A 24,361-nucleotide genomic window follows, 5' to 3' on the forward strand; every position below is an offset into this window, starting at 1 on the left:
ATAGTGTATTATACAGTATAGTGTATTATACTGTATATACACAGTATAGTGTATTATACAGTATAGTGTATTATATTAACTATACTGTACTGTACCAAGTGTACTATATTGTATTATACTGCAGCATACTATACTAATCATACCATACTGTACTGTACTAACTATACTATACTGTACTATACTAACTATACTGCACCATATATTACATTCTACTGTACATACTGTACTATACTGTACTGTACTAACTACATTATACTATACTATACTAACTATACTGTACCATATATTACATTCTACTATACATACTGTACTATACAAACTAGACTACACTATGCTATACTCTACTGTACTATACTTATATTACACTATACTATACTAACTATACTGTACTGTGCTATACTCTACTGTATTATACTAACTATACTGTACTGTACCAACTATAATATATTGTATTATACTGCAGCATACTATACCAATCATACCATATTGTACTGTACTAACTATACTATACTGTACATACTATACTATACTATGCTGTACCATATATTGCATTCTACTGTACCTACTGTACTATACAAACTAGACTGTACTATGCTATACTGTACTATACTAACTATACTGTACTATACTATACTAACTATACTGCACTGTACTGTAGTATACTAACTATACTATATTGTGCTACACTATACTATACCAACTATACTGTACTGTGTTACACTATACCATACCAACTATACTATACTATGCTATGCTATACTACATTATACTGTACAACTATCCTTGCTGCATCATCTAGTATGTACACTGCCATTGCTGAATGAAGGAAGGGCAGGAATGACATCCTGTGCCCCACACTGCTGCTTAGGGTGACTTCTCTCAGTGCCACTGGGTCATGCCAGCTTGCCAGCTGAACCTCCTGCAGTGGCTCCCCATTTCTTCCAGGATGAAGGCTGCACAGTAAGTAGGCCTTTCACAGACTGACCCCCACCCAGATCTCCAGCCTTATCTCTTTCTGCTTCCCAACTTTTTCCCTTCCCTTGGGTCAAATGGTTCCATTGGGGGCATGGCTTTCTCCTGCCTGAGGACCTTTGCACAGACTCCCCACTCTCCACTTCTACACAGCGGACTTCTCACAAGACCTCTTCAGGAAGGCTTCTCTGAACTGACCCTCTGGGTTAGACCCATTATGAGCCTCATAGAGAGCACCTGTGTGTTCCTTGGTGTCACAATACTGGGCCCACCTTGCTGGAAAGATTCATCTCTTTTTCTCCTCCACTATTAGCTGATACTTATGGAGCACTTATTAAATGCCAAGTGCTTGTTAAAGGCTTCACATAGAGTATCTCATTTCATCCTTATAACAACCCTGTGTGATACTATCATGATTTTCATTTTATTGAGGAGGAATTGGAAGCCCAGAGAGCTTAAGAATTTTATCCAGATGGTGGAACCAGAGTTCTCATTCCAAAGCTAATGTTCATAACTACTACTTTATCATGTCTTTCACAGCAGGTGTTCAATAGACATTTAATGAACCATTATTAGCTAAGATTTGTTAAGCATTTGCTGTTGTCGGATGTTCACTCAGCCTTCCCCACCCTTTTGAGATGTGTCTATTACTATCCCCAGATCGATCTGTTGTTTTGATTTAATCTTTTAGGAAAAGAGAAAACAAATGGAGTCATTTGTTTTGGACAAATGGAGAAAACAAATAAACAAAGGTGAATTATTAAGTGTGAGTAGACAACAAGCTTTCATTGAAATGCCAAAATGGCAGGAAGTGGGAGGGAAAACATTGCCCTTTTGATTTTGATGATTTCTCCCGTGTTTTGGAGGAAGGGGATCTGGCTTGGTAGGAGGAACACAGTACAGGTCAGCATGAGAGGAGTTTATGAGGCTGGTGGGAGTTACTTCTGTGGGTCTTGCCAAGATAACCCTGTTCTCTCTGTTCCTAGTTCTGCCGTGATGGCTTTGAAGGTACTCGTTGGTTGACTAGTCAAGGCCTCGCTTGGCTGGTGGCGGCAGGGGCAGGGGGCGGAAGTCATTACTGCCATGTTAATATTGAGGCAGGTTCCCAAATCAACCTCCACCAGCACTGGGTGGTGGATCTGTAGCACCACCGTGAACCCACTATATTTCTCTGTAAATGTCAGTTGTGTTTCAGGGTGCAGCTTTCCCTGGCTCACAACTTTCGTCACCTTGACTAGGTCCCTGCAGCTGGTGGGGATTGAGGGGAGACATGGCTCAGGCTCTCTGCAGTCTGTGGGATTTGGAGAGGCTTGGTTGGCCTTGAGCCTGGACACTTTTAAAATGTGGCCAAAGGATATATCCTCAATTGTTGATTGCAAGCACTCCAGAAGCTGGGGTGGGGGCCTGAGTTGCAGGGTTTCCAAAACAAGTTTATCATATCCCCATGACACTCGCAGTCCAGCCATGGAGCCCACACCCCGTACCAGGCTGGTACAGAGAAGCTCTGAGGCTCAGGAGCAGGGAGGTGCCTGGCAGCGAACCCAGGACTGTAGGCTTGGTTCCTGGGCCCAGCATACCCTCTACCGGCATTTCTGCAGTGGAAGTGGGTGGGGAGTAGGGCAGGTGGAGAGAAGAGACCAAGCAGAGAGGGAAGGGGTTGTTTTGCTTTGGCCAGCTCTGACAGTTTTGTAGCTTGTGTGTCTGGGCACCTTCAGTGGGCACTAAGTTAAAAATAGTCCTGTTGTTTGAACTGTTGTCAAGCTGGGCCCAGACCTTGAGGAGTTCCTGGGCCTTGGATCTCAACTGAGTGGGCAGCAGAGTGAACAGAAGGGTCTGGGAACATGTGTGCATATGTGCGTGTGTGTGTGTATGCGTGCATGTGTGAGTGTGCATAGCACAATGTAAAAAGCACAGGCTTTGAGGAAATGTGCTGGAATCTCACATAACTTCCCGCACTTACTTGCAAGTTATTACACCTCCAGTTTTCTCAGATGCAAATGGAGATAATAACACTCCCTAATGGAGCTAGGACAAGGATTAAATGAGATAACATAAGCAGAATACTTGGCACAGTGTTATGCTTAGCACATAGTGTAAGTGCTTAGTATTCATTTTCATTGAAGACCCGATGGGAACATTGCAGAAAGCCCCAGGATGTCACTTTGTCCTCATTGGCCAGGTCTTGGCCTTTGGATGGCATGTCAGCACTGAAAGGCAACCTCTCATTTTTTAGGGAATATCTGAGACCATGAAACATCACCCGAGCCATAGGCACCATGACCACATGTCCTGGACTTTCCGAAATGGGCTCATTGTATAAGCTACCAACCTGTTGTCTTCATACCTCCCCTTGTGCCCATCAAACTATCGATTAGGATTTCTGTTTGGGGAAAGCATTGTCATCAGGGTTGGGGGAGAGCCAGAGATGGTCCTCAGGGGTCTCGGGGGAAGGCCATGGTGTCCTGACCAAGACATTGAGGCTGGAATATGGCAAAGCTTCTGGGGCTGGCTCTCAGGTGGACTTAAACTTCTTAACCCTCACTTCAGTCTAGTTCTAGGCTCCCAAATGGAGCAGACAGGGAAGAGCCCGTGGCACCCACCATCAGCAGAGGGCTTGTCTCCATGAGTGCATGCTCCTAAGATGCTAGCCCAGAGCCCTTGCCCCACCACTTCTATTTCTAGAAACTTCTCCCACCTCTTCCCCATCGCTGGGTCCAGGCCACCATCATCCCCACTCCTCTGGGCAGGAGCCTCCTGGCTAGACTGCTTTCTGACCCAGACAATAGCAGCCCAAGGGATCTTAAAATGTAAATGTGATCTGACCACTTTCATGCTTATGACCTTTCAGTGGCTTTCCAGCTTGCTCAGAATGAAATCCTAACTCTGCTGCCCACAAAGTGGTGTGTGATCTGGCCCTACCCTGCTCTCGGCCTCAGCTCCCATCCCTCCTTCTGCTAATGCTGCTGAGACTACTGATGCCGTGAGTGTTATACAAGTTATTATGCCTCCACCATCACAGAATTGAACGGCTCAGTAGAATCTGAGCAGTTCAAGATGGCAGCCATCTGTGGCTACTGAGCACCTGAAATTTGGCTATGCAACTGAGGAGCTGAATTTTAATATAACTTAAGTAATTAAACTGGCCCCATGTGGCTAGTGGCTACTGTACTGGCCAAGCTAATGCTAGACTCACTGGCCTTCTTTGGTTCTTTCTCTAAGACACCAAGATTGTTCCTGCATCTGGACCTCCGCACTGGCCATTCACTGCTTGGAACCTTTTCTTCTCTCTCTTTTCCTGGCTAACTTCTGCTCATGCTTTAATTCAAATATTTCTCCCTCCAAATAGCTGTCTTTGGACCCAGTTTAAATGCAATCTTCCCCATTACACACAAAGCACCCTGATCTTTTGCTTTATAATATCATCATGATGAGCAGTTATGTATTTATAATTTGGGTTATTTGTTTAATCTCTCTACCCCGACCTTGCCTCAATGACAGCAAGACTCAAATAGTGCTCATCACCACAGCTACAGTGCCAAGCTCTGGGTCTGGCATATATTAAGCGTTCAATAAATGTTTGTTCAAAGAATGAAGGAAACAGGAGAGAAATAAATGGGTAAGGGGAGCAAAGGCATGAAGGGCTTCAGATTTAGACACACATGGCTCATCTGTTGCCTTCTAAGCATGTCACCTTTAACCTCTAAGCTTCAGTTTCTACCCCTATAAAGAGGTTATAGTACTAGGACTTGTCTCATATTGGGAAGAGTACCTGACGCAATGTCTATAAAGATTTTAGCACCGGGCCTGGTTCACAGGAAGCACTCAATAAATGCTAGCTATCATCTTCATCCTCATCCTCGTCATCATAACCATCATCACACTGAATCTAACTGTGGCTAGTTATATATTCAGGTAACACCTACTTCAAAAGAACTTACTGGGCACACCTTCTCTTTCTATTGCATTAGCTTCCTTTTGTTGTGTGGAAGGCAGGCTGGTAAGTGATTCCCATTTGTAGGTGAAGACACTGACCCCTGGAGAAAGGGTTCGTCAGGTCTGGGTCACTACTACTTAGAGAGTAAAGCAAATGCTTGCCTGTGGTTCAAGCCTTTGGCCACAGTAATGTCTCCCGGGCTTTATAGGCTCATTTCTTCCAGAGGCTTTGCCTGGGTTAGGTGGGGTGGTAAAAGCTGGGATTTACATCCCCCAGGCTGCTGCAGATGGATCACAAGGGATTCTACCAGCACCAGGAAGCGGTGTGAGCTTTGTTCACAGGTGGGTGAGATGCTACACCTGAGGGCCCCGAGTGATAAAACCTGGCAGAATGCAGAGCTGCTCGTGTGAGGGGAACTGTGGTCTGCGGAACAGGGCACACCTGCTTAAGCCTGTAGCATGTGATCCACGAACTGGCTATTCCTGTGCTAAAGCACCAAAAACAAAACAAAACACAAAATTCCAAAAACTTTTGTTAACTAGGATCCAAGTAACGTGAGTCCTCAGCTGATTGTTTGGGACTTTAAGGAGGAAAAAATCATAAACCATAAGAACACTCCCTCTGTGTCTGCCCCTCCAGTTTGCACCCTTCAGAGGCCTTGGAAATCACCATGTGCTCTGCTCCCTCTCTGCAGATGACTGGGCTGAAGCCCATGGGGGAATGGGGTTTGCCCAGGACCACATCTCCTCCTGGCTTCTGGGCCAGGGACTCAGTAACTAATAGCAATCATCACTGTCATCTTTAAAAAATGAAAGCACCAAAGATCCCTTTCCCAAGCCTTCTTCATTGGCCAAAGTGAAACAGGGAAGGTTAATCATTAGCATCAACAAGGTTATTTGAGATCCTCCATCATCTTATAATTATAAACTCTACCTACTTAGTGAGCTCAGAGTCTTCTTAAGCATGATGAACTACAAGGCTTCTAATAGTATTAGAAGTAATACATAGACAAACAGATACTGGTTTTGGGAGCATCTACACTGGTGGCGCATCCTGGGCTCTTGGTGTGCATCGTTTCTCAAACTCACCACGACCCACAAGGGTCACACTATTTTACAGATAGGGGAATGGAGTTTCAGAGGATAAGCAACCCACAGACCCAAGCTATGGTCCTACAGACCCACGCCCATGCTCTTTCTGTCATACTCTTTCCACCACGCTTTTCCCCACTGCCTCCTCCAGGTCTGGGATTGTTTCGGTTCATCAGCTTTTCAGTATGATCCTAAAAGAATGGTCAAGCCCATGTGCCAATGACAGTCTTGACAGAGCCTTGGGTGGTTTGCACTTGGTTACTTACAGTCTTTGATGGTGGGCTTGCTTTCATCAGCGTCATTAAAAAAGGAGTAACCTGAGAAAGAAAAAAAAAATCCACAAAGCATACCATGCAATCCTGGTTTCCACTGACCAGGCCAGGAGAGGGAGTATTGGAGGGAAGTGGAGTGACTGTCCCTCTTGAGGTTGGTTACATTTTAAAGGGAACCCTGGAGACCATCTGGCCTTACAGTGCCACCCTGAAGCCATCCCCAAGAGGTGATAATTTCCTCATTTTTAAAGGTCATTTGGAGGCAGCACCCAGAACCAGACTTCCCAGCAGCCTCTGCAGATTTTCTGAGCAGGCACTTGGGAGTAAGCTCTAGTCTGGGGTCCAGGACTGGGCTCTGAGCTGGGCTGGGCTACTGACTCCTGTGCAGCCTTACCCAGTCACTCAGTCTCTGGGCTTGTTGGTTTTTCTCACTGATATCACGAGATAAAATACCCACTAAGCTCCCCTTTGGCTAAGAGTCTATAGTCTCTGACATGACCTCTCATCCCTTGGGGATTGGAATGCCTGTTATGTGCTGGTCAGTGGGGAGAATGGACATAAGAGGTTGCAAGAAGTGCAAAGGTCTATGTGAATGCCGAGTTTAATGAGGATGTGGAAGATGACGTCAGGGCCTTGGTTCCCTCCTCTGTAGAATGGGGTGGGCTGGGGTTGAAAGGAGTTTCAGATTGTGTTTTCACGTAGCAGGGTAGGCTGAAGGATACCTATGTCCTCGCTTGGTCCAACATGAGGACTAATTTCTATTTGCTGAGCAGGGCACAGCTGTGATTGTTTGTTCCTGGTGTCATGTTCTCATTGGTTTTGGTCAGCCAGGCGCCTCAGTTGACTCTGTCCAAAGGGCCGACTGAGAACAGGATGGGAGACGGAAGAGGGGCTCATTCCTCTCCTAGGCTGCGGAAGCCACCCTCTGACCTTGCCTCTCAGCAACCAGTGTCCCCAGGTATCTGGGCCCTTAAATCCTACCGCAATACCTACGGTGCTAGATGATGCCCAGGCCTTCCAGCCCCCTTCCAGCTACTCTCCTCGACAAAACTGCCTTGTTCTGTGTCCTGTTCTGCCAGAGTCCAAACCTATGGGGAGGTATAAGGTATACATGAGGTAATAACCGCCAGTTCACTGTAGAATTTATGATCCAAATGGAGACACTTTTGAGAATGAAAGGTAGTGCTATGGTAACAATAATTACTCCAGGATCACAGGTAGAAACGATGTTTCCCAGGCAAATGGGGACAGCGTGAACTTTGATCAGAATATACATATCTCCACAATCTACAATCCACGTATCTGCTTGAGAAACATTAAAAGAGGAATTTCAGAATGGAGTAGACTGGTGGAGTAGATAGTTTTACTGCTCAACATGGAACCCTCCTGGCCTAGAGAGTGCTTGAAATCCTACCATTAAAGGTGGCATTGTGACTGCAGGAATTCCTTAGAATAAGAAGAGATAATGTATGGCCTATTAAAAAGCAGTTGGTTTAGCTTATTAGTTTTACACAGAGCCCTTGGGTAATAAAACCAGGGACAGGTTTTTTTTTTGACGGAATTTTGCTCTTTTTGCCCAGCCTAGTGTGCAATGGTGCAATCTCGGCTCACTGCAACCTCCCCATCCTGGGTTCAAGTGATTCTTATGGCTCAGCCTCCTGAGTAACTGGGATTATAGGCACGAACTACCATGCCTAATTTTGTATTTTTAGTAGAGACGGGGTTTCACCATGTTGGCCAGGCTCATCTTGAATTCCTGACCTTAGGTGATCTGCCTGCCTCAGCCTCCCAAAGTATTGGGATTACAGGCCTGAGCCACTGTGCCCGGCCAACAGGTTTTTTTTTTTTTTGATGTGACCATTGCCAGGGAAGAGAGGTGGGAGATGCCAGCACAGGGGCTGCACAATGGCGTGGAGATGAATGAGGTTGACTTGACATTTGACCAAGCTGGCATTGCCAAGCTGCATCTTTTTCCAGAATAAAATACACCCCTCTCCGTGGCCCTAGGATTTTTGTGTAAGCCTGTTCCCTTGGGAGGATCCTAAATGGAGTCCTAAGCTCCTTCTGGAGCCGTTGTGACTTGGTCAAACTTGTCCTCTTTCAGGGAGTGCCCTCTCTGAGCACAGGACACAGATCACAGCTCTTGGCAGGTCATTGCCACTGGAGTTTTGGCTCCCAGGGCCCAAGCCATGTAGTGCCCAAGGGCCACCATTCTTAGCTTTTCTGCCCTCAAGCGCTCATGATGGATGAGGATCAAGAGGAGGGCAAAAAATCACAGAGCAGGAGGGTCCTCTGTGGGTTTTCTGTCCAAACAAGAGTCGCTGTCATAGCCTCCTCTTCAAGCAGGGGGCTATTGGACTACTTGATTATCTACAGTGGTGGGATCGTCCTATCTCCTGTATCTTCTGAATTACCTTTTCAAAAGAAAGTGCTAACTTTTAAAAAGGTCCTTCTTAAAATTGAGCTGAGACATGTTTCCTTTAACATCCTACAATACACCTCTTGGTTATATTAATGATGATGGAAACAGCTGCCATTTACTGCATGCATTTCTATCTTCATATGCTGTGCTAGGTAATATTTCCCTGAATCCTCTCAAAAAGCCCATGGAGGTGTCATTATTCCATTGGACAGATGAGGCAGTGGGGATTCCGGCAGGTTAAGCCACTCACCAGAGGTTCCATAGCTCGGGAGTATTGGAGCCAGGGTTGGAACACAGGTCTTTCGGATCTCCAAGTCCTTGTTTTGTACTGACTTTCTGTGAATCAGCCCTGTTTGCTGTGTGACCTTGAGGAAGTTACTCAATGTCTCAGGATATCAGTTCCTTTATCTATGTGTGATTTTGAAACATTAGAGCTCGATGTTCTCAAAGAACCTTTCTGGATTGAAAAAATGTCCATCGACATTCTGCATGCAAAAGGCCAGTTGAAGGTTAATAATGCTATTGGCGCCACCTTCTGGCCACTTGATCCTTGACCATTAGGAATGTGATGATAATTAGCTGGACTCCTGTGGAAATGGGGAGTCTATTTAATTATATTCCTCTTCCGCTTAATGAGAGATGAAGCACAAACCTCTTTTTTGTCCATCCTGTGTGGTTTCAAATCATTATGAAGATACTGTATTATTATCAGCCTGGTGCCTGGGCAGTCCCTGAACGTGGTGTTAGTTTTTTTTTTTTTTTTTAAATGCACTCAACTTGAATTTTTGTAACTTGCTCCCTTTTCCCTAAAATCCCCAATTCTGGCATACTAGCTTCCAGTTATTGAAGGTTTGGGTTAACGAGAACTCCAGTTAGTAAAATTTTGCTATGCAAGTCACACGATGGGAAAGGACTTCTCAAAGTGGTTTGGTCCTAATCCTGGTCCCTCCCCTGGAGGCCCGGCCCTCTGAACACTGACCTTGTGTGCGGATGTTCTGGAGGATGAAGTACAGGTACTCGCCGCAGAGGCCAGCTGCCTCGACAAACTCCTCCTGCGTCATGCTGCACAGCTGCAAGCCGCTGATGTTGAAGTGGCAGAAGGAGATGCAATTGGTGTCCAACTTGTACTGATCGCAGCAGAACTGGAGCCACTCCCACACGTGACGCTTAGTCCAGTATTCAGGGTGGACTGATGTCCAGTATGAGTCGCAGGCTGCACCAAAGGAGAAAGAAGTGAGGGACAACAGTCCCAAGACAGCCTTCGAGAGGGCCCCTGAAGGATCCATCAGTTAAGTGACAACCTCATCCCTCAGCCAACGAGTTGAAAGGGCCTCCAGTCCTGGGTGTTCTGCAGTGCCCAGGTCACCTTCTATTCTGCAGAGAAAACCAGAGGGACTGGATCCTACAAAGATGAACTTTGGCATCAGAGACGGAATGACAGGGACAAGAAATAACCAGACTTAGCGCTGATGCTGAAAAAAAGGCATTTAGTGGAGAAAGAAAGAAAACAGCCCTTCAGTTATTTGATTCCAGATAACATGATATCAAAAAAACAAACTCAGCTGTTTGACAAGCTGGGTTGAAATTCTGATTCTACTACTTTCCACTTGGGCAAGGTCTGTGGGCATTGAAGTCTCAGTTTCCTCATCTGTAAAATGGGGACAATATGCTCAACGTCCAGGACTGTTATGGAGTTTGGGGTTAACGTATGTAGAGTGGTGCACAGAAACCTACCAACCAATTCAATAGTTACTAAATGCCTACTGTGTGTCAGACACCATTTGAAGCTGGTTTGATTCCCTGTGCTTTAAAGGACAGCTGCCCAATGCTGGCTATTTGTTTCTGCACAGTTACTGGCCATCTTGTGCCAAGAACCTTGGGTTATTAGACATTGCCCAGAGTCTGACAATCCTTGGGTCACCATGGTAGGCACCTCTAGAGGAAGGTGGTCACGGGACAGTTGGTTATATTGTTGTTCTTGTGTTTTTGGTGGTGTTCGGAGTAATTTCTATCCTGAGATCAGAGCCCCTCCCTCCTTTAGAGGAGTTGTGTACATGCCTAGACAGTTGTGAGTGCCATCTGTCTGGGAGGCTGGGATGTGGCTCTGCCTGGCCCAGGGGTAGAGATTTGGTGTTCGACAGTTCTGTCCTACCATTCTTAGGAGAAATGGAAAGTGGGGTGGACATAAGGTATGGAAGAGGTGAGGTATTAGGTACTTGGTCAGGCTCTTTGACATAAACAATTATTGTATCTGCCATGGAATACATTCATTCATTCATTTCCTTCAATAAATAAAAGCTTTAGTTTCCTTACCGGTAAATTTGGAATAACTATAGCACCTATATCATAGTGTTGCTCTGCAGATTAAAGGACTTAATATACATAAAAGTACCTGGAACAGAGCCTGGAGGATTTAAATGCTATTACAAACATTATTATTGAATATCTACTATGAACAGCCACACATTGTGTGTTAAGGATTTAAGGCAGACAGGTTTGGTCCCTGTCCCCCAGGAGATCACAGAAGAGGAACTTGAAAGTCATGGAGGACTTTCCCAAGAACCCACGCCAGTGTGTGGCAGAGCTGGATTTGAACCGTTGCCTGAACTCGAAAGCCATTGCTCTCCCCACGCCGCCCTACCGGTCCTCAGAGGGTCAGCACAGAGCAGAGATGGAACATGAAGAGTGGCTGAGGCACAGAGAGAGCTGGAGAGAACACAACACCAGGGCCTGAGAAGAAAGGCAGAGAGCAGAGAGTGGCTAAGGTGACAATGACAGAAAGGGTCCCTCACATGTTAGACTCCGCAGCAAATGGCAGCGGTGCCATTTGCAGCATTTAAAGGTGAGTGGAACTCGCACCATTGTCAGTTGCTGATGATTCCAGGCAGGAGGTGGGTCCTGTGCCAGTCACCCTCTGTGTGCCAGCCGAGGCGTTACATGTTTTTGTCGTCTCAAGTTTCTCAGGTCCTCTCAACAATCCTATCCAGTAGGTGTAACTGTGCTATTCCACAAAAGAGGAGATAGAGGCTCCCCTTAAAACTCAAAGGTCTTCCAGAGATCTCTTTTACCACCGAAGGGGGGGTGGAGGGGCAGTTTATTTATTTTAATTTATTTAAAAATTTTCAGAATTTTATATGCATTCACATCAAAGCGTCAGTATTGTGCCAGGGTGCTTGAGGCTGATGTCGTAGCCTCTACCTGGCAGATAGGAAGAGCCAGAGAGCTGGTGAGACCGATGACTCAGGTCTTGCTCACTGGCCACTGGCTGGAGCCGGCCTACCAGGCCTGTGGGGGCTCTTCAGGGCAGGCAGGGGCTCCTGGCAGAACAAGGGGCCACTCCTGAGTTCGGCCTGAGCTTTCATCTACTGATTTCTGGCTTTAGTAAACCTGAGGGGCCTTTGGACTTTCCTGGCATCCACTGGGAGATGTTTATGAGCCTTGACATTTTTCAGCTGTGGGTTCTGCCCGGGCCCTGCCCTAGATGGCTATCAGTATGCGGCCATGGAAGGCACAGTTGATTTCTTTTCATGGAAAGGTTTCGCCAAGGCTCTGTTCCCCTGTTTCCCTCCCCTCCCCTCTCTGCTACCACCCCCTTGTTATTTTCTTTGGCACTTGAAGAGGGCCATATTGTTTGCGGAAGCCAAGGGGGCCTCAAGGATTCGGAGAAACGCCCGGGCGGGGAGTCGGCCCCACGCCGGGAAGGTGTTGCTGGCGCTGGCTCCCTGCTCCTCGGCGCTCGGCTTTGAAGCTTACCCACAGAGCGGCTTTGTGTGCGGCCGTGGCCCCTGGAGGGGAGCCAGAGCCTTGCGGAGGCTCCCTCTCCTCATCCACAAGCTCCTTCCACAGCCCCAGAGCTGGGAGGAAAATGGCTGCTCTGGGTGCTATGGCAGGCCTCCAGGGGGCGCTTTTCCGGAGGTCCCATCCTCAGGACCGGAGGAGGGTGGCAGAGCGGAGGCTGCCCAGACGAAGGAGGCCGCCGTCAGCCCTTCCTCACTTGTCCCTCTACTGCTCTCCTCTCTCAGGAGGCTCCATGGCCCAGTCTTCTCACAGGGGCTTCTCTTTGGATGGAACGTGGTCCCCATCTGCCTTCTCCCGAGGCATGTCTGCTCATCCTCACTCCCCCTCGCAGAGGGTCTCCCCCTCCCCCTCCCCACTCAGTGCCCCTCAGGCGTCCTCCTCATCCCTCCCCTCCAGACTTAGAGCTTTTGCTCACCCTCAACCAGGAGTGCTTGGAGCCTGGCCTAGCCCACCACAGGCCTATCTCAGTGAGTGTGACTGACCAGGTGACTGACACTCTCTCCACTTTACACATGAGGAGACTGCCGTTCCAGGGACTGACGGGACCCCTGTAAGGTCACACGGCCGGTCAGTAAAGGAGTTAGGCCCCGCCAACTCTTCCTGATTGTGGGCATTTTCCCTCCTACCATGCCCCACTCTTCTTGGTTGAGGAGGACCAAATTGGGCACATATCTCAAGACTGACTAAAGTTAGATTTGGATGAAGACACATATGTATAATTGTAATTATAAATAATGGATAAGCAGAGCCTGACTAGAAAAAATAAAAAATACAATCTAGGTTTGAAGAAGCAGAAAGAGGATGGAGAGACTGAAGATGATAGTGTTTAGAACCTTAATGAAGACATGATGAAGAGCCTTTTGCTACTGGGCAGACATGAACTCAGGGGAATAAAATAAGGGGTAATATACTGGCAGACTATATTATTTTTAATGGGTTGTGTTGTCTAGAAATGTAAAGTGATTTTCTCAATGCTTCTATCATTTATAAAATAATCTCAACATTTTGAGGAAGTTGAGCCATGAGGCCCTTCTCTCTCTGTCGACCGTAGAGACCCATCCTGGGCCTGGTAGGCTTACTCTGAATGCCCATAGGTCACTATTATTAAGCAGCAGGCTCTGCCAGCTTCTTTGAAGTCTGAAGTGGGTCAGGACACTGTTTCAGGGCCAGCTGCATTGGATGGAAGAATTGAGCTAGAGGGAGTTTTCAGAAATTCTGGGGGTATTTTCACAAGTGATGCTATAACCTGAGATACATTTAAATTCAGAAGGAGGACTTTAGCTTTCAGTGCTGGGTAGGTGCACCAGATGCCCACAGGGTCAGCAGATAATGTCTATGCCTGAAGTGGCCCCATGTGGAGACAGTGGGGATTGGAAAGTTCACGCCAAAGTGTACAATGGTTACCTGACCCCTTGCCTTGTGGAAAGGTGGGCCTTGTGTTGTCAGGACCAGATTACTAACTGAAATCTCCTGATTTCTATTTTCAAGTGTGGCAACTGACTTGATTTTTACAAAACACCACGGGAAGCCCAGTCAAAATGTTTTCATGTGCTGGATCACTCCTGGCCATCACTTTGTGATGAAGAATCTCACAGGCTTTTGGACACTTGTCTCCTTCAAGATTATTGTCTAGAGTGGGCATGCTAAGACTTTGAAGGATTCTTTTATGGTTAAATAATATTTTCTTCAAGTTAAAACGTATCTGGAAAAAAGCAACCCTGTTTTGCTGGGAGTGGAGGTGAAGGTACTAGCTCCAGGAGGCTCCTTGAAAATCACTGTTCTCAAACTTGAAACCAGGATTCCTATATTTTGAATTCCCCTTCAAAGTTGAAAGGGCACATGATCTCTCACACTTAGTAGTCCTGCCTCCTTGGACTCATCCGCAAAATAAAAATAATGGGACCTACTTATTTGGTCTCTTAAAAGGATTATGTAAATTAATACATGAAAAGTACTTAGAACAGGGCCAGGCTTATGGCAAGTGCTCATTAAATATCATCCACTTACACTTGTCAATATTAGGGTTACCTCCTGGGTTTCCCATGCCACCACTTTAATTACATTCCTTCAAACACGTCTAATTTTTTTTTAAATGTGTAAGCCAGCAGCTTTGTCCCTTTCTAGACCTTTGGTTTATTTTCTTCATTAAAAAAGTAGGAATTATATTAGAAACCAAACTTAGAAACCAAACCTAGCTAATTTGTCTTTACATTGCCAGCCTGAGTTAGGTGCCTTAATGCTGCCATCTTTGGTTTAAAAGCTGGGGACACAGGTGAGTCTGTGTTTGACTTTGTAAAATGCTTAATCATCAGGATGCACACAAGACTCAGGCTTCTGAAACTGAGCAGAGGAGAGCGTGGTGGTGGTGGTGCTGTATCCCCAGGGTGCACAGAGCAGTTAATTGAAAGTCACGTAATATTCATTGTGCATCTTCAATAGATAGGCCAGAGGGTGGGTCCGATAATCTCCCACCTCCATTCTTTGTTATAGATAATTGATGTCTTCTCAACCTTATTAAGCAGTGTTCTTAAAAAATCATTTCCAGGTTGGGTGCAGGGGCTCACGCCCTGTAATCCCAGAACTTTGGGAGGCTGAAGCAGGTGTATCACCTGAGATCAAGGGTTCAAGACCAGCCTGGCCAACAAGGTGAAACTCCGTCTCTACTAATAATACAAAAATTATCTGGGCTTGGTGGTGCACGCCTGTAATCCCAGCTACTTGAGAGGCTGAGGCAGGAGAATTGCTTGAACCTGGGAGGTGGAGGTTGCAGCGAGCCAAGATGGCGCCATTGCACTCCAGCCTGGGTGACAGGAGAGAAGAAACTCCATCTCCAAAAAAAAAAAAAAAAAATCCAGACAAGTCCTTTGGGCATCTCTTCCAAATGGATTGTTGTCCCTAAGCTCTTCCTATATAAAGATCCTGGAACCCACACTGTTCATTTTCTTGGAGCCTCACTCAAAGCAAAAATTTTGAGGGAAAATTTTAATTTTTTTGTTTGTTTTTTTTTTGAGACAGGGTCTCACTCTGTCATCCGGGTTGGAGTGCAGTTGCTTGAACACAGCTCACTGCAGGCTCACCCTCCTGGGCTCAGGCAGTCCTCCTGCCTCAGCCTCTTGAGTAGCTGGGACCACAGGTGTGCAACACCATGCACGGCTAATTTTTTAATTTTGTAGAAACGGGGTCTCACCATGTTGCCCAGGCTGGTTGGTCTTGAACTCCTCGGCTCAGGCAATCCTCCTGCTTTAGCCTCCCAAATTGTTGAGATTTCAGGCATGAGCCACTGTGCCTGGTGTGATTTTTATATTACAACAAAATAGATATGCAGCAGAATGCAAAATCTGCAGGTTGTAAAAGAAGTTTGAGCTTAGAGCTTTCAGTTATGTCCCTCTGGAGCAGATCTTGATCTTTCTTCTCTGCTGACTGGGGAGCAGTGATAAGAAAGTTTATGAAGTTAGATGAACCTGCCAGCTACAGGAATTCTGTACAAGAATCCAATTCTTGTGCCCAGCCTCCATTTTAGGCTTCTGCCAATGAGCCTCTTGGAGTGGAAGGGAGCTTCCCATAGAAGTCACAGGGTTGGGTGTGGCAACTGAGCCTGGGCTGTGGAGACGGACCTTCCTGATTTGAAATCTTGGCTCTTCGATGGATTAGCTGTGCAACTCTAACAAACTGTCCTAACCTCTCTGGACCTCAACTTCCTTCATTAGTAAAATAAAAATAACAATAGTACCTATATCTTAGGACGTTTGTTGTGAAAAGGAAATGATGCATGTAAAGAACTTAGTCCAGTATCTGAACAACAGTAAGTTTTCAGTATAAGTCACCTGTTATTGGTTATTATTTTGGGACTACATTTGTTCTCAGGGAAAAAGGGTCTTCCTCAATCTAGCTGAGGAACAACTACAGTAAAGCAAACTAAGGGCTTGGCTGGGACAAGACAGACAGTCTGGGTCAGAGGAGGCCCAAGGTAGACAACCTTGGACCATAATTAGCATGATTTACTAGCACAGGGAGTTGGGAAAGTGTTTTGCCCGGGGCAGCACTGAAGAGAGGTGGTGAATGAACTGGGCAGCAGAGGCACCATCAATTGCTGCTTTGTCACTGAAAGGAAGGACTTTATGAGGGAAAACCTGAAATGATAAATGGCTTTTAAGTTTCCTCCTAGAGCCAGTCCAGCTCCATCCCATACCTCTTCCTGGCTTTCCAGCATAGCCTGTGGAAAGATTTAGAGCATGAGATGGAAAAGTAAAGTCCAGTGCAGCATAGGAAACTGGATAGAGAAAAGAGGAGAAGGGCTGGCTGCAAAGTAGCCATGGCCTTGGGAGCCATGTAGTTAGGAACAGGCCAAGAGAGCCAAGCTCTGAGCCGTCCTGGGGCCATGGCCAACCAGAAGACTCAGGTGCATGTTGACTGGGCTAGAGGTGAGTCCTCCTGAGGTGTGGGCGCTGCCGCAGGGCTCACCTCGGACTTTCAGATGATTTTGTATTTGTTGATCTGGTTTTGATTTGGAAGTTCTTAGATTCTTTCCTTTGTATCTGCTTTCAAACTTCTGTACATAAAACATGAAGCTTGCTTAGGAAACCCCATGTGGAGATCCAAATGCCTCTTTCTCTGACCAGTGGGTTTTGCAGCTTTCTTCCCTTACAAAAAGTGCTTTCTTCAAATAAAATCTCACATTGTGCAATAATATTATAGCTAACATATTTATCGAGCACTTAGTATGTGTCTATCGTCACGCTAAATGCTTTGTGCTTTCTCATGTTGTCCTCAACGCAATGCTATGAAGTCCTATATCATGTAACTCATTTTACAAAGGAAGAAAGTAAGGTTCATGGGTGTGACCCTTTTCAAGCTCATATAACCCGTAAGTGGCAGAGCTAGGAATGGGTTATCTGGGTGTATTCTGGCTCCTGCAGCCCAGCCTCACTGTGCTCTACTGTCTTCAGAATTAAAGTGGAGGAGCACGCTTAGGGATAGAGGTGGAGACAGAAGGACTGAAGCCCCATCTTCTCAAATGTCACTTCCACTGCCTTCTCTGGTGGTCCCTGAGGAACATCTGGGAAACCCCCAAAGCCTCTCGGGAACCTCAGTTTAGAAACCTCTGCAGCTGACAAAGTATAAGCAAGATTCCAAAGCAAAGGAGGCGCTCCATGTGTGTGCATGGCACATTGGCTGTCAGGGGAGGGATGTGGGTCCGTGGAGGTTAAGGAAAGAACTCCAGAAAGAAAGTAGCGGCAAGGCCAGGGTACTCAATGACTACCGGAGGGCTGGCTACTGGAACTCGACTGGAGAAACCATCTTTTAAAAATATCATATGCATGTGAACTACATGCAGCCTCCCCGCAACCAACCCTCCTGCCCACTTGGATACATTCTCCAGTAGTCATCATTCTTTACTTTGAAAAAGCCACGGGCAAGGCAGGGCGAGTTCATGAAATTCTAGAGTATTTTGCAATCTGTGACTGTCCATCTTCCAGCCTGCAGTGCAGCCAAGCAGAAGTCCTGCTTCAAAGAACAGGTCAGAATCCTTTGTGGTTACCACACCAGGGCACGGATTCAGCGGCACTCTGCTCAAGCCATTTGAAGGGTTTTTGAGAACAGCTGGTTTTCCTAAATAGGCTGAGTGTTCCACCCTTCCTTCTCCCAGACATCATTTGTCTAGAAGGCGCATCATTTTTTTTTTCTCCTTTTACTTCCCTTCCCTCAGATCTCAAATATCTAAGCTGTTAAAAATTCTGAACTGGGAAGCTTGAGATGGAGATCTGTTGTTATTTTTGTTCAATATGGACAATGAAGAGAGGAGAGGGAAGGCTGTTTTTCTACCCAGCAGGGAGTGGTGAGGAGTTCTTGGCTAGGGAGAGCACTTCCTAAGTGCCAGGCATGTGACTAAACACTTTGTACACAAAATCTCATTCAATCTCCCCAGCTCTAGGAGGCAGAGGAAAGCAAGCATATCTCAAAAAACTGGCTGCAGGTCACATGGCTGGTAAGTGGCAGTGCCTGCCCATGAACCTGGGTGAACAGGAAGCTGCCATTGGGACAATCTTTAGAGGGGCCCAGAATTCCAGATAGTATTTCCCAGGAGGTGGGTAAGGACGGCAGGAGAGGTGTCTCAGAGCCCACTGGCCACGGAGCAGGGAAAGTTGACTGAGCAGTGCCCAGAGGCAAAGCTGGCTGTCTCCTGACCCAGCCCTGGCAGAGGGGGCTTTTGCAGAAACTCCAGACAGATGCACCTCTCTGGGTGGCAACATCGTTGTTGAAAAAAGACAGAAGGCCCCTCCTGCTATTCCTCCCACGTGTGGGATGCGGAGGAGAGCAGGGGCTATGAGGCTCACCTGGTGCCCAGGCAGCTCCAGGAGAGGTGTTTACTCCAGGTGAACATTTCGCACTTAACTTTGACCTTCTGAAGGTCAGAGATACTCAGCTTCCCCTGAAATACCGAGGGCTGGGGACTACTCGACAGCCTGGGGGCTCCATCCCTCAGGGAGCCTTAGGAACCTGGGCCAGTCTTGAAGGTATTTTATTTTCACTGGCCGCATGCCTTAATGGGAATTTCTGTTTTCTCAATGGGTCGTGGGAAGAGAAGGCTGTGTCTTCGATATTGCCTGATGCAGGAATCACAAAAGCTTCTGGAAGGAATCCTAGCAATGACCTGGTCTAACCTTTCATGACACTGATGGAAATGCAGAAGCCTCTGGCCGGAGGGCCATGTCTGAGTATCTAAGACTTGGATGGATTTAAGGAACTCTGGCAACGCCACTGGTGATCACGTCTGTTAACTTCATTCTTTAAAATTGTGGTAAAATATACACAATATAGCACTTAACTATTTTAACTCTTCTTAAGGGTCCAGTTCAGTGGCATTAAGTACATTCACATTGTTGTGCAGTCATCGGTGCTATTCACTTCCAGAACTTATTCATTATCCCAAACTGAAACTAATCCTTGTTTTTTATGTTTTTTTTTTTTTTCTTTGACATGGAGTCTCCCCCGTTGCTCAGGCTGGAATGCAGTGGTACACTCACAGCTCACTGCAGCTTCAACCTTCTGAGCTCAAGGGATCCTCCTGCCTCAGCCTCCCGAGTAGCTGGGACTACAGGTGCGTGCCACCATGTCCAGCTAATTTTTGTATTTTTTCATAGAGACGGGGTTTCTCCATGTTGCCCAGGCTGGTCTCAAATTCCTGAGCTCAGGTGATCTGCCTGCCTTGGCCTCCCAAAGTGCTGGGATTACAGGCAGGAGCCACTGTGCCTGCTCCCCGACTCTTTTTTTTTTTTTCTTCTCTCTGTCACTCAAGCTGGAGTGCAGTGGCATGATTGCAGCTCACTGCAGCCTCAGTCTTCCGGGCTCAAGGGATCCTCCTGCCTCAGCCTCCCAAGTAGCTAGGACTACAGGCATGTGCCACCATACCCAGCTAATTTTTAAACAATTTTTTATAGATACGAGGTCTCACTATGTTGCCCAGGCTGGTCTCCAATTCCTACGCTCAAGTGATAATCCTGCCTCGGCCTTCCAAAGTGCTAGGATTACAGGTGTGAGCCACCACGTCCAGCTAATCCTTCAATTTTTTGAACACTTATGTGTGGTTACCAGGTACCAGACTGTGTCCTAAACACTTCCCATGTAATAACTCATTTCATTCGCATATGAGTCATTGTGTAGCATTGTGGTCATTCCCATTTTACAGATGAGAAAACTAACTGGGACATGAGAGGTTAAGATGACACAGCCAGTGTCAAAGCCAGACTTCCCATTTGGGACACACCAGGTCTTCATCACATAGAGCTGCTGCTTCACTGTCCAGGCCATTGCCGGGGGCAAGTGGTTGTGGCCCGCCCCTCCCACTGCCACCCCAACTGTTTCTCAGCAGAATAGGCAGAAAGAAGGGGCTCCCACAATGGCAGGTCTAGGTTAAGTGAGGCCTGGCATTATGCACAGGTAGAGAGAGAGCCTGGAGCTGGGCCCCACCACTGTGGGACACATAGGGAGGGCAGGGCGACTTGAAAGTTTTCATTTTCCTCCTTCGGATTTAACCTGTTAACCAAATTTCAAGGTAAGGAGATGGAGTACATTTCTCATACCTTTCTGGGAAATAAGGTGCTTCTTATGCCTAAAGGAGAATTGTACAATGTATCTGTTCGATTCAAGTCCAAATGCAATGATCTAGACCTTACAGATGAGGGTAAGAGATTTCACGTATGCGTGTGTGCGCGCACACGCACATGTGTGTGTGTGTCCTTGTAGGGTGGGGGCAGGTGTGGGATTCCATTATGTAGGTAAGTGCCTCAAGTCTGTGAGTGTGGCCTGGCCCCTGGCCCCAGAGGCAGGGGCTTCTGGTAGTGGACTTTTTGCAGCCCCTGGAGACATAGCCTCTTTTGCACACTGCCTGCCTCCGGATACTGAGTCTGGACTCCTACATGGGGTTAACACTCAGTGAGGACTGACAGCTTATTTGGCACTTGCAGGACCGCCAAGCAGTGCGTGCTCCTGTCGTGCCAGCAGTCAGCCAGGTGTGCTGTGATGTGCGGTCACCCAAGCACCTCAGTGACAGAGGCCCTCAGAGGGTTTCGTGGGGCAAAGCTTGGCTGGCCTCCCTCCAGCATGGGATTTTCTCAAGGTCCCATGCTGCCTTCTGCGGTGGAGAGATCCTGCCTGAGAGAGAGGAGGAAGGGTGGGGAGGGAGGCCTGGGGAACAGCGAGCGGCTCATATTTACTGAACACTTGTTTTGTGCCAGGCTACATATTTACACCCTTTGGCTCCCTTAGTCCTTATAGTAGCTCTCATCACCCCTGGTTTAGGGAAAAAGAAATAGAAGCTCAGAGAATAATGATATATTAATATCAATAACCACAGTGTGATATCAATTATAAGATGGGTCAACTTGCATGGAGCTTAACTGTGAGGCCCAAGGCAAGTCACTTAGCCTCTCTGTATCTCAGTTTCTTCATTTATAAGACAGGGATAATAATTGTTCATCTCATCGGGCTTTGGCAAGGATGAGATGGTGCTTGGCACAAGGTTTTGCACACAGCTCGTGTTCAGTAAATGTTGGCTAAAACCACCATGATCAAGCAACCACAGCATACCAGGTCCTGGGCTAAGGGCTTTCTTTCTACTACATTGTTTAAATATCATAATAACTCTAAGAGACGTACATTTTACTTGGTAGCAAAATGAGGCTCAGAGAGGTTAGCTGAGCCGCGCACGGCCGCAAGGCCACAGGACTAGGGAGTTTGGGGGTCAGGGTTCCAGCACCTTTTATCTGCAAGAGGTTGCCCTTCCTTCCATCCAGGAGCCCTCTAGCCCTCTGCCCTGAACTCTGGTGTTCCTAGGCCCCAGCACAGCCTTGTCTTTCACCTGAGGCCAGCACCACGTCCTGCCCTAGCCCATCCTGGCTGTGCTCAGATGGGCTCCTTCAAACATACGTACCTGTCTGATGCTCAAAGGCAGGGTAGTACTCTTCATTGCTGAACACATCAGTCCACGACATCAAGGGATCGCAGAAGGACGCATTCGGCAGGAAGGTGCTGTGTGTCACCGAGTCCAACATCACCCTGCAACAGCGGGAGAGGTCGTGAGGACGCTGGGGTGAGCGACTCCTGAAGCCACACTGTGCAGGAGCCCCTAGCAGGGCGATACTTGGTTTTTAAAAATGATAACAAACATGTCACTCACTAGGAGCAGGCACCCCCTAATGTCACCTACAAGTGACATTATTCCATCCTTGCCACATCCTGTCTATTCCCATTTTAGATGAGAAAACTGAGGCAAAAGGGTTGAGACAATTGCCCAAGTGATATAACTGGCAAGTGGCAAAGAGGGGACTTGAGCATGGAGGCTCTGAATATGCAATACTGCCCCTTTATTTATGTTTCCTGTTTGCTCACGTCTGACCCCTGAACTCTGACTTATGATGTTCAATAATATGCTTCTAGAAACAGAGTAAGATGCAGCCATAAAAAAGAACAAGATCATGACCTGTGCAGCAACACGGATGCAGCTAGAGGTCATTATCCTAAGCAAATTAAGTCAGGAACAGAAAACCGTGTACCTCATATTCTCACTTAGAAGGGGGCACTAAATGTTGAGTAGTCTTGGACATAAAGATGGGAACAACAGACATTGGGGACTACCAGAGGGAGGAGGCAGGGAAGGGGGCCAAGGCTGAAAAACTAACTACTGGGTACTATGCTTAGTACCTGGGTGATGAGATCAATAGCACCTGAAACCTCAGCATTATGCAATACGCACAGGTAACAAACCTGCACACATACCCCTGAATCTAAACTAAAAGTTGAAATGATAAAAATAAAATTGATATTTTTTAAAGATGGAATCCCACTCTGTCACCCAGGCTGGAGTGTAGTGGTGTGATCTCAGCTCACTGCAACCTCTGCCTCCCCGGTTCAAGCGATCCTCCCACCTCAGCCTCCCAAGTAGCTGGGACTACAAGTGTGTGCCACCAAACCTGGCTAATTTTTGTATTTTTAGTAGAGATGGAGTTTCACCATGTTGGCCAGGCTGGTCTCGAACTCCTGACCTCAAGTGATCTCCCCTTCTTGGCCTCCCAAAGTGCTGGGATTATAGGCGTGAGCCACAGAAACTGGCCAAATAAATAAATAAATAATAAAAACAAGGTAAGAATTACTGTGTATGATTAATCCATAATTCTGAAATCTGAAAGCTCTGAAAACTGAAAGGAAGTGTGTGTGTATGTGTGTGTGTGTTTGCTGCAATCTTATTTTGTAGCACAAAATAGTCCTGAATTGATGTTATATAGTTTTATATATACATATTCATACATACAACATGTATATGTTTTACAGTTTTATAACTATGGTTATAGTTTTATTTATTGCACTGAGTGAATATTCTTATGATGCAGTGCGGAAATATTAATGTTTTGAGCAACCTTAAACCCGAGGGGTAATCTGTACTCCACTGTATATATACTATCTCACCTTCCTAATCTGTGAAGAATTCGGAATTCTGTAGCATGTGTGGCCCAAGGTTTTGGAGACGAGTGTGGACCTGCGCTCACTGCAATAAGCACTTCACTTTGGGCTTCATGCTAAGTACTTTAGTACTTTAGCTTCATTCTTCCTGGTCTGCTCAGAACAACCACTCTGAGATAGGTACTGGCAGCAGTTCCATTTCATAGATGAGTGATGGAGGCTCTGAGACTCCGGGTAACACATACAAAGCCAGCGAGACTGGGTGGCGGCTCAGGTGTGTCTGTTTAAAAAGCCCATGATTCTAATTGCTCTGCTCCAGTCCCCACCCACATTGGCTGCGGCAGGGAGCTCTGGGGAAGGGTGTGTGGCTGAGGCTGGAAGGAAGGCAGAAAAGAACAGGCCTGGGGCCCCCGCTTGCACACATTCTTGCCTGTGCCAGTCTCAACTTCACTGCTTCCCATATTCCCACATGCCACTCTCTGCTGAATCCCATCTCCCCACAATTCAGAAAAAATAATAATCTGTGTTTGGCGGATGAAAAGAATCTGCTCACCCGAATTCTTTTTTCTGATTCTCGAAATAATGTTGAGATAGAGTAGTTCTTTCCTCATTTCGCGAAGGGAACATAGCAGCTCAAAATCACACCACTGGTAAGTGTCTTGGGATATTAAACACATGGAATTTTAAGATTGGCAGGAGCGAATTCTTTATCTAGTCCAGTGTTTCCTAAACTTCAGTCATTTGCCTACGACTGTCAATTTCACTCAATCCATATATTACGAGCACTATTATTTACTTAAAATACTTTAAAAAATCATCAACTCCCTTTTTGTTTTAACATAAATATGGTAATTAAAAAGAAAACTTTATATCAGCACTATAAATGGGAAGTTGGGATTTTTTACATACATAAATA

The 24,361-nt window shown here is 46.5% G+C and overlaps 1 protein-coding gene across 4 annotated transcripts in view; it reads right to left on the reverse strand.

Moving 5' to 3' along the window:
* The window catches only part of ELF5 (E74-like factor 5 (ets domain transcription factor)), a 37,562-nt gene that overhangs the window by 7,468 nt on the left and 5,733 nt on the right, over positions 1-24,361 (reverse strand). For 2 of the 4 annotated variants that reach the window (XM_011936399.1, XM_011936398.1), the window contains exons 2-4: positions 21,920-22,044; positions 9,671-9,904; positions 6,264-6,314 (exon numbers count right to left, since the gene is read on the reverse strand). In XM_011936399.1, the coding sequence (XP_011791789.1) occupies positions 6,264-6,314; positions 9,671-9,904; positions 21,920-22,040 (406 nt within the window). In that variant the 5' untranslated portion in view covers positions 22,041-22,044. The remainder of the gene's footprint in view (positions 1-6,263; positions 6,315-9,670; positions 9,905-21,919; positions 22,045-24,361) is intronic. The other 2 variants (XM_011936400.1, XM_011936401.1) reach the window with 2 other exon arrangements.

The sequence above is a fragment of the Colobus angolensis genome, unplaced genomic scaffold, assembly GCF_000951035.1.
Source record: "Colobus angolensis palliatus isolate OR3802 unplaced genomic scaffold, Cang.pa_1.0 Scaffold152, whole genome shotgun sequence".
Lineage (NCBI taxonomy): Eukaryota > Metazoa > Chordata > Mammalia > Primates > Cercopithecidae > Colobus > Colobus angolensis.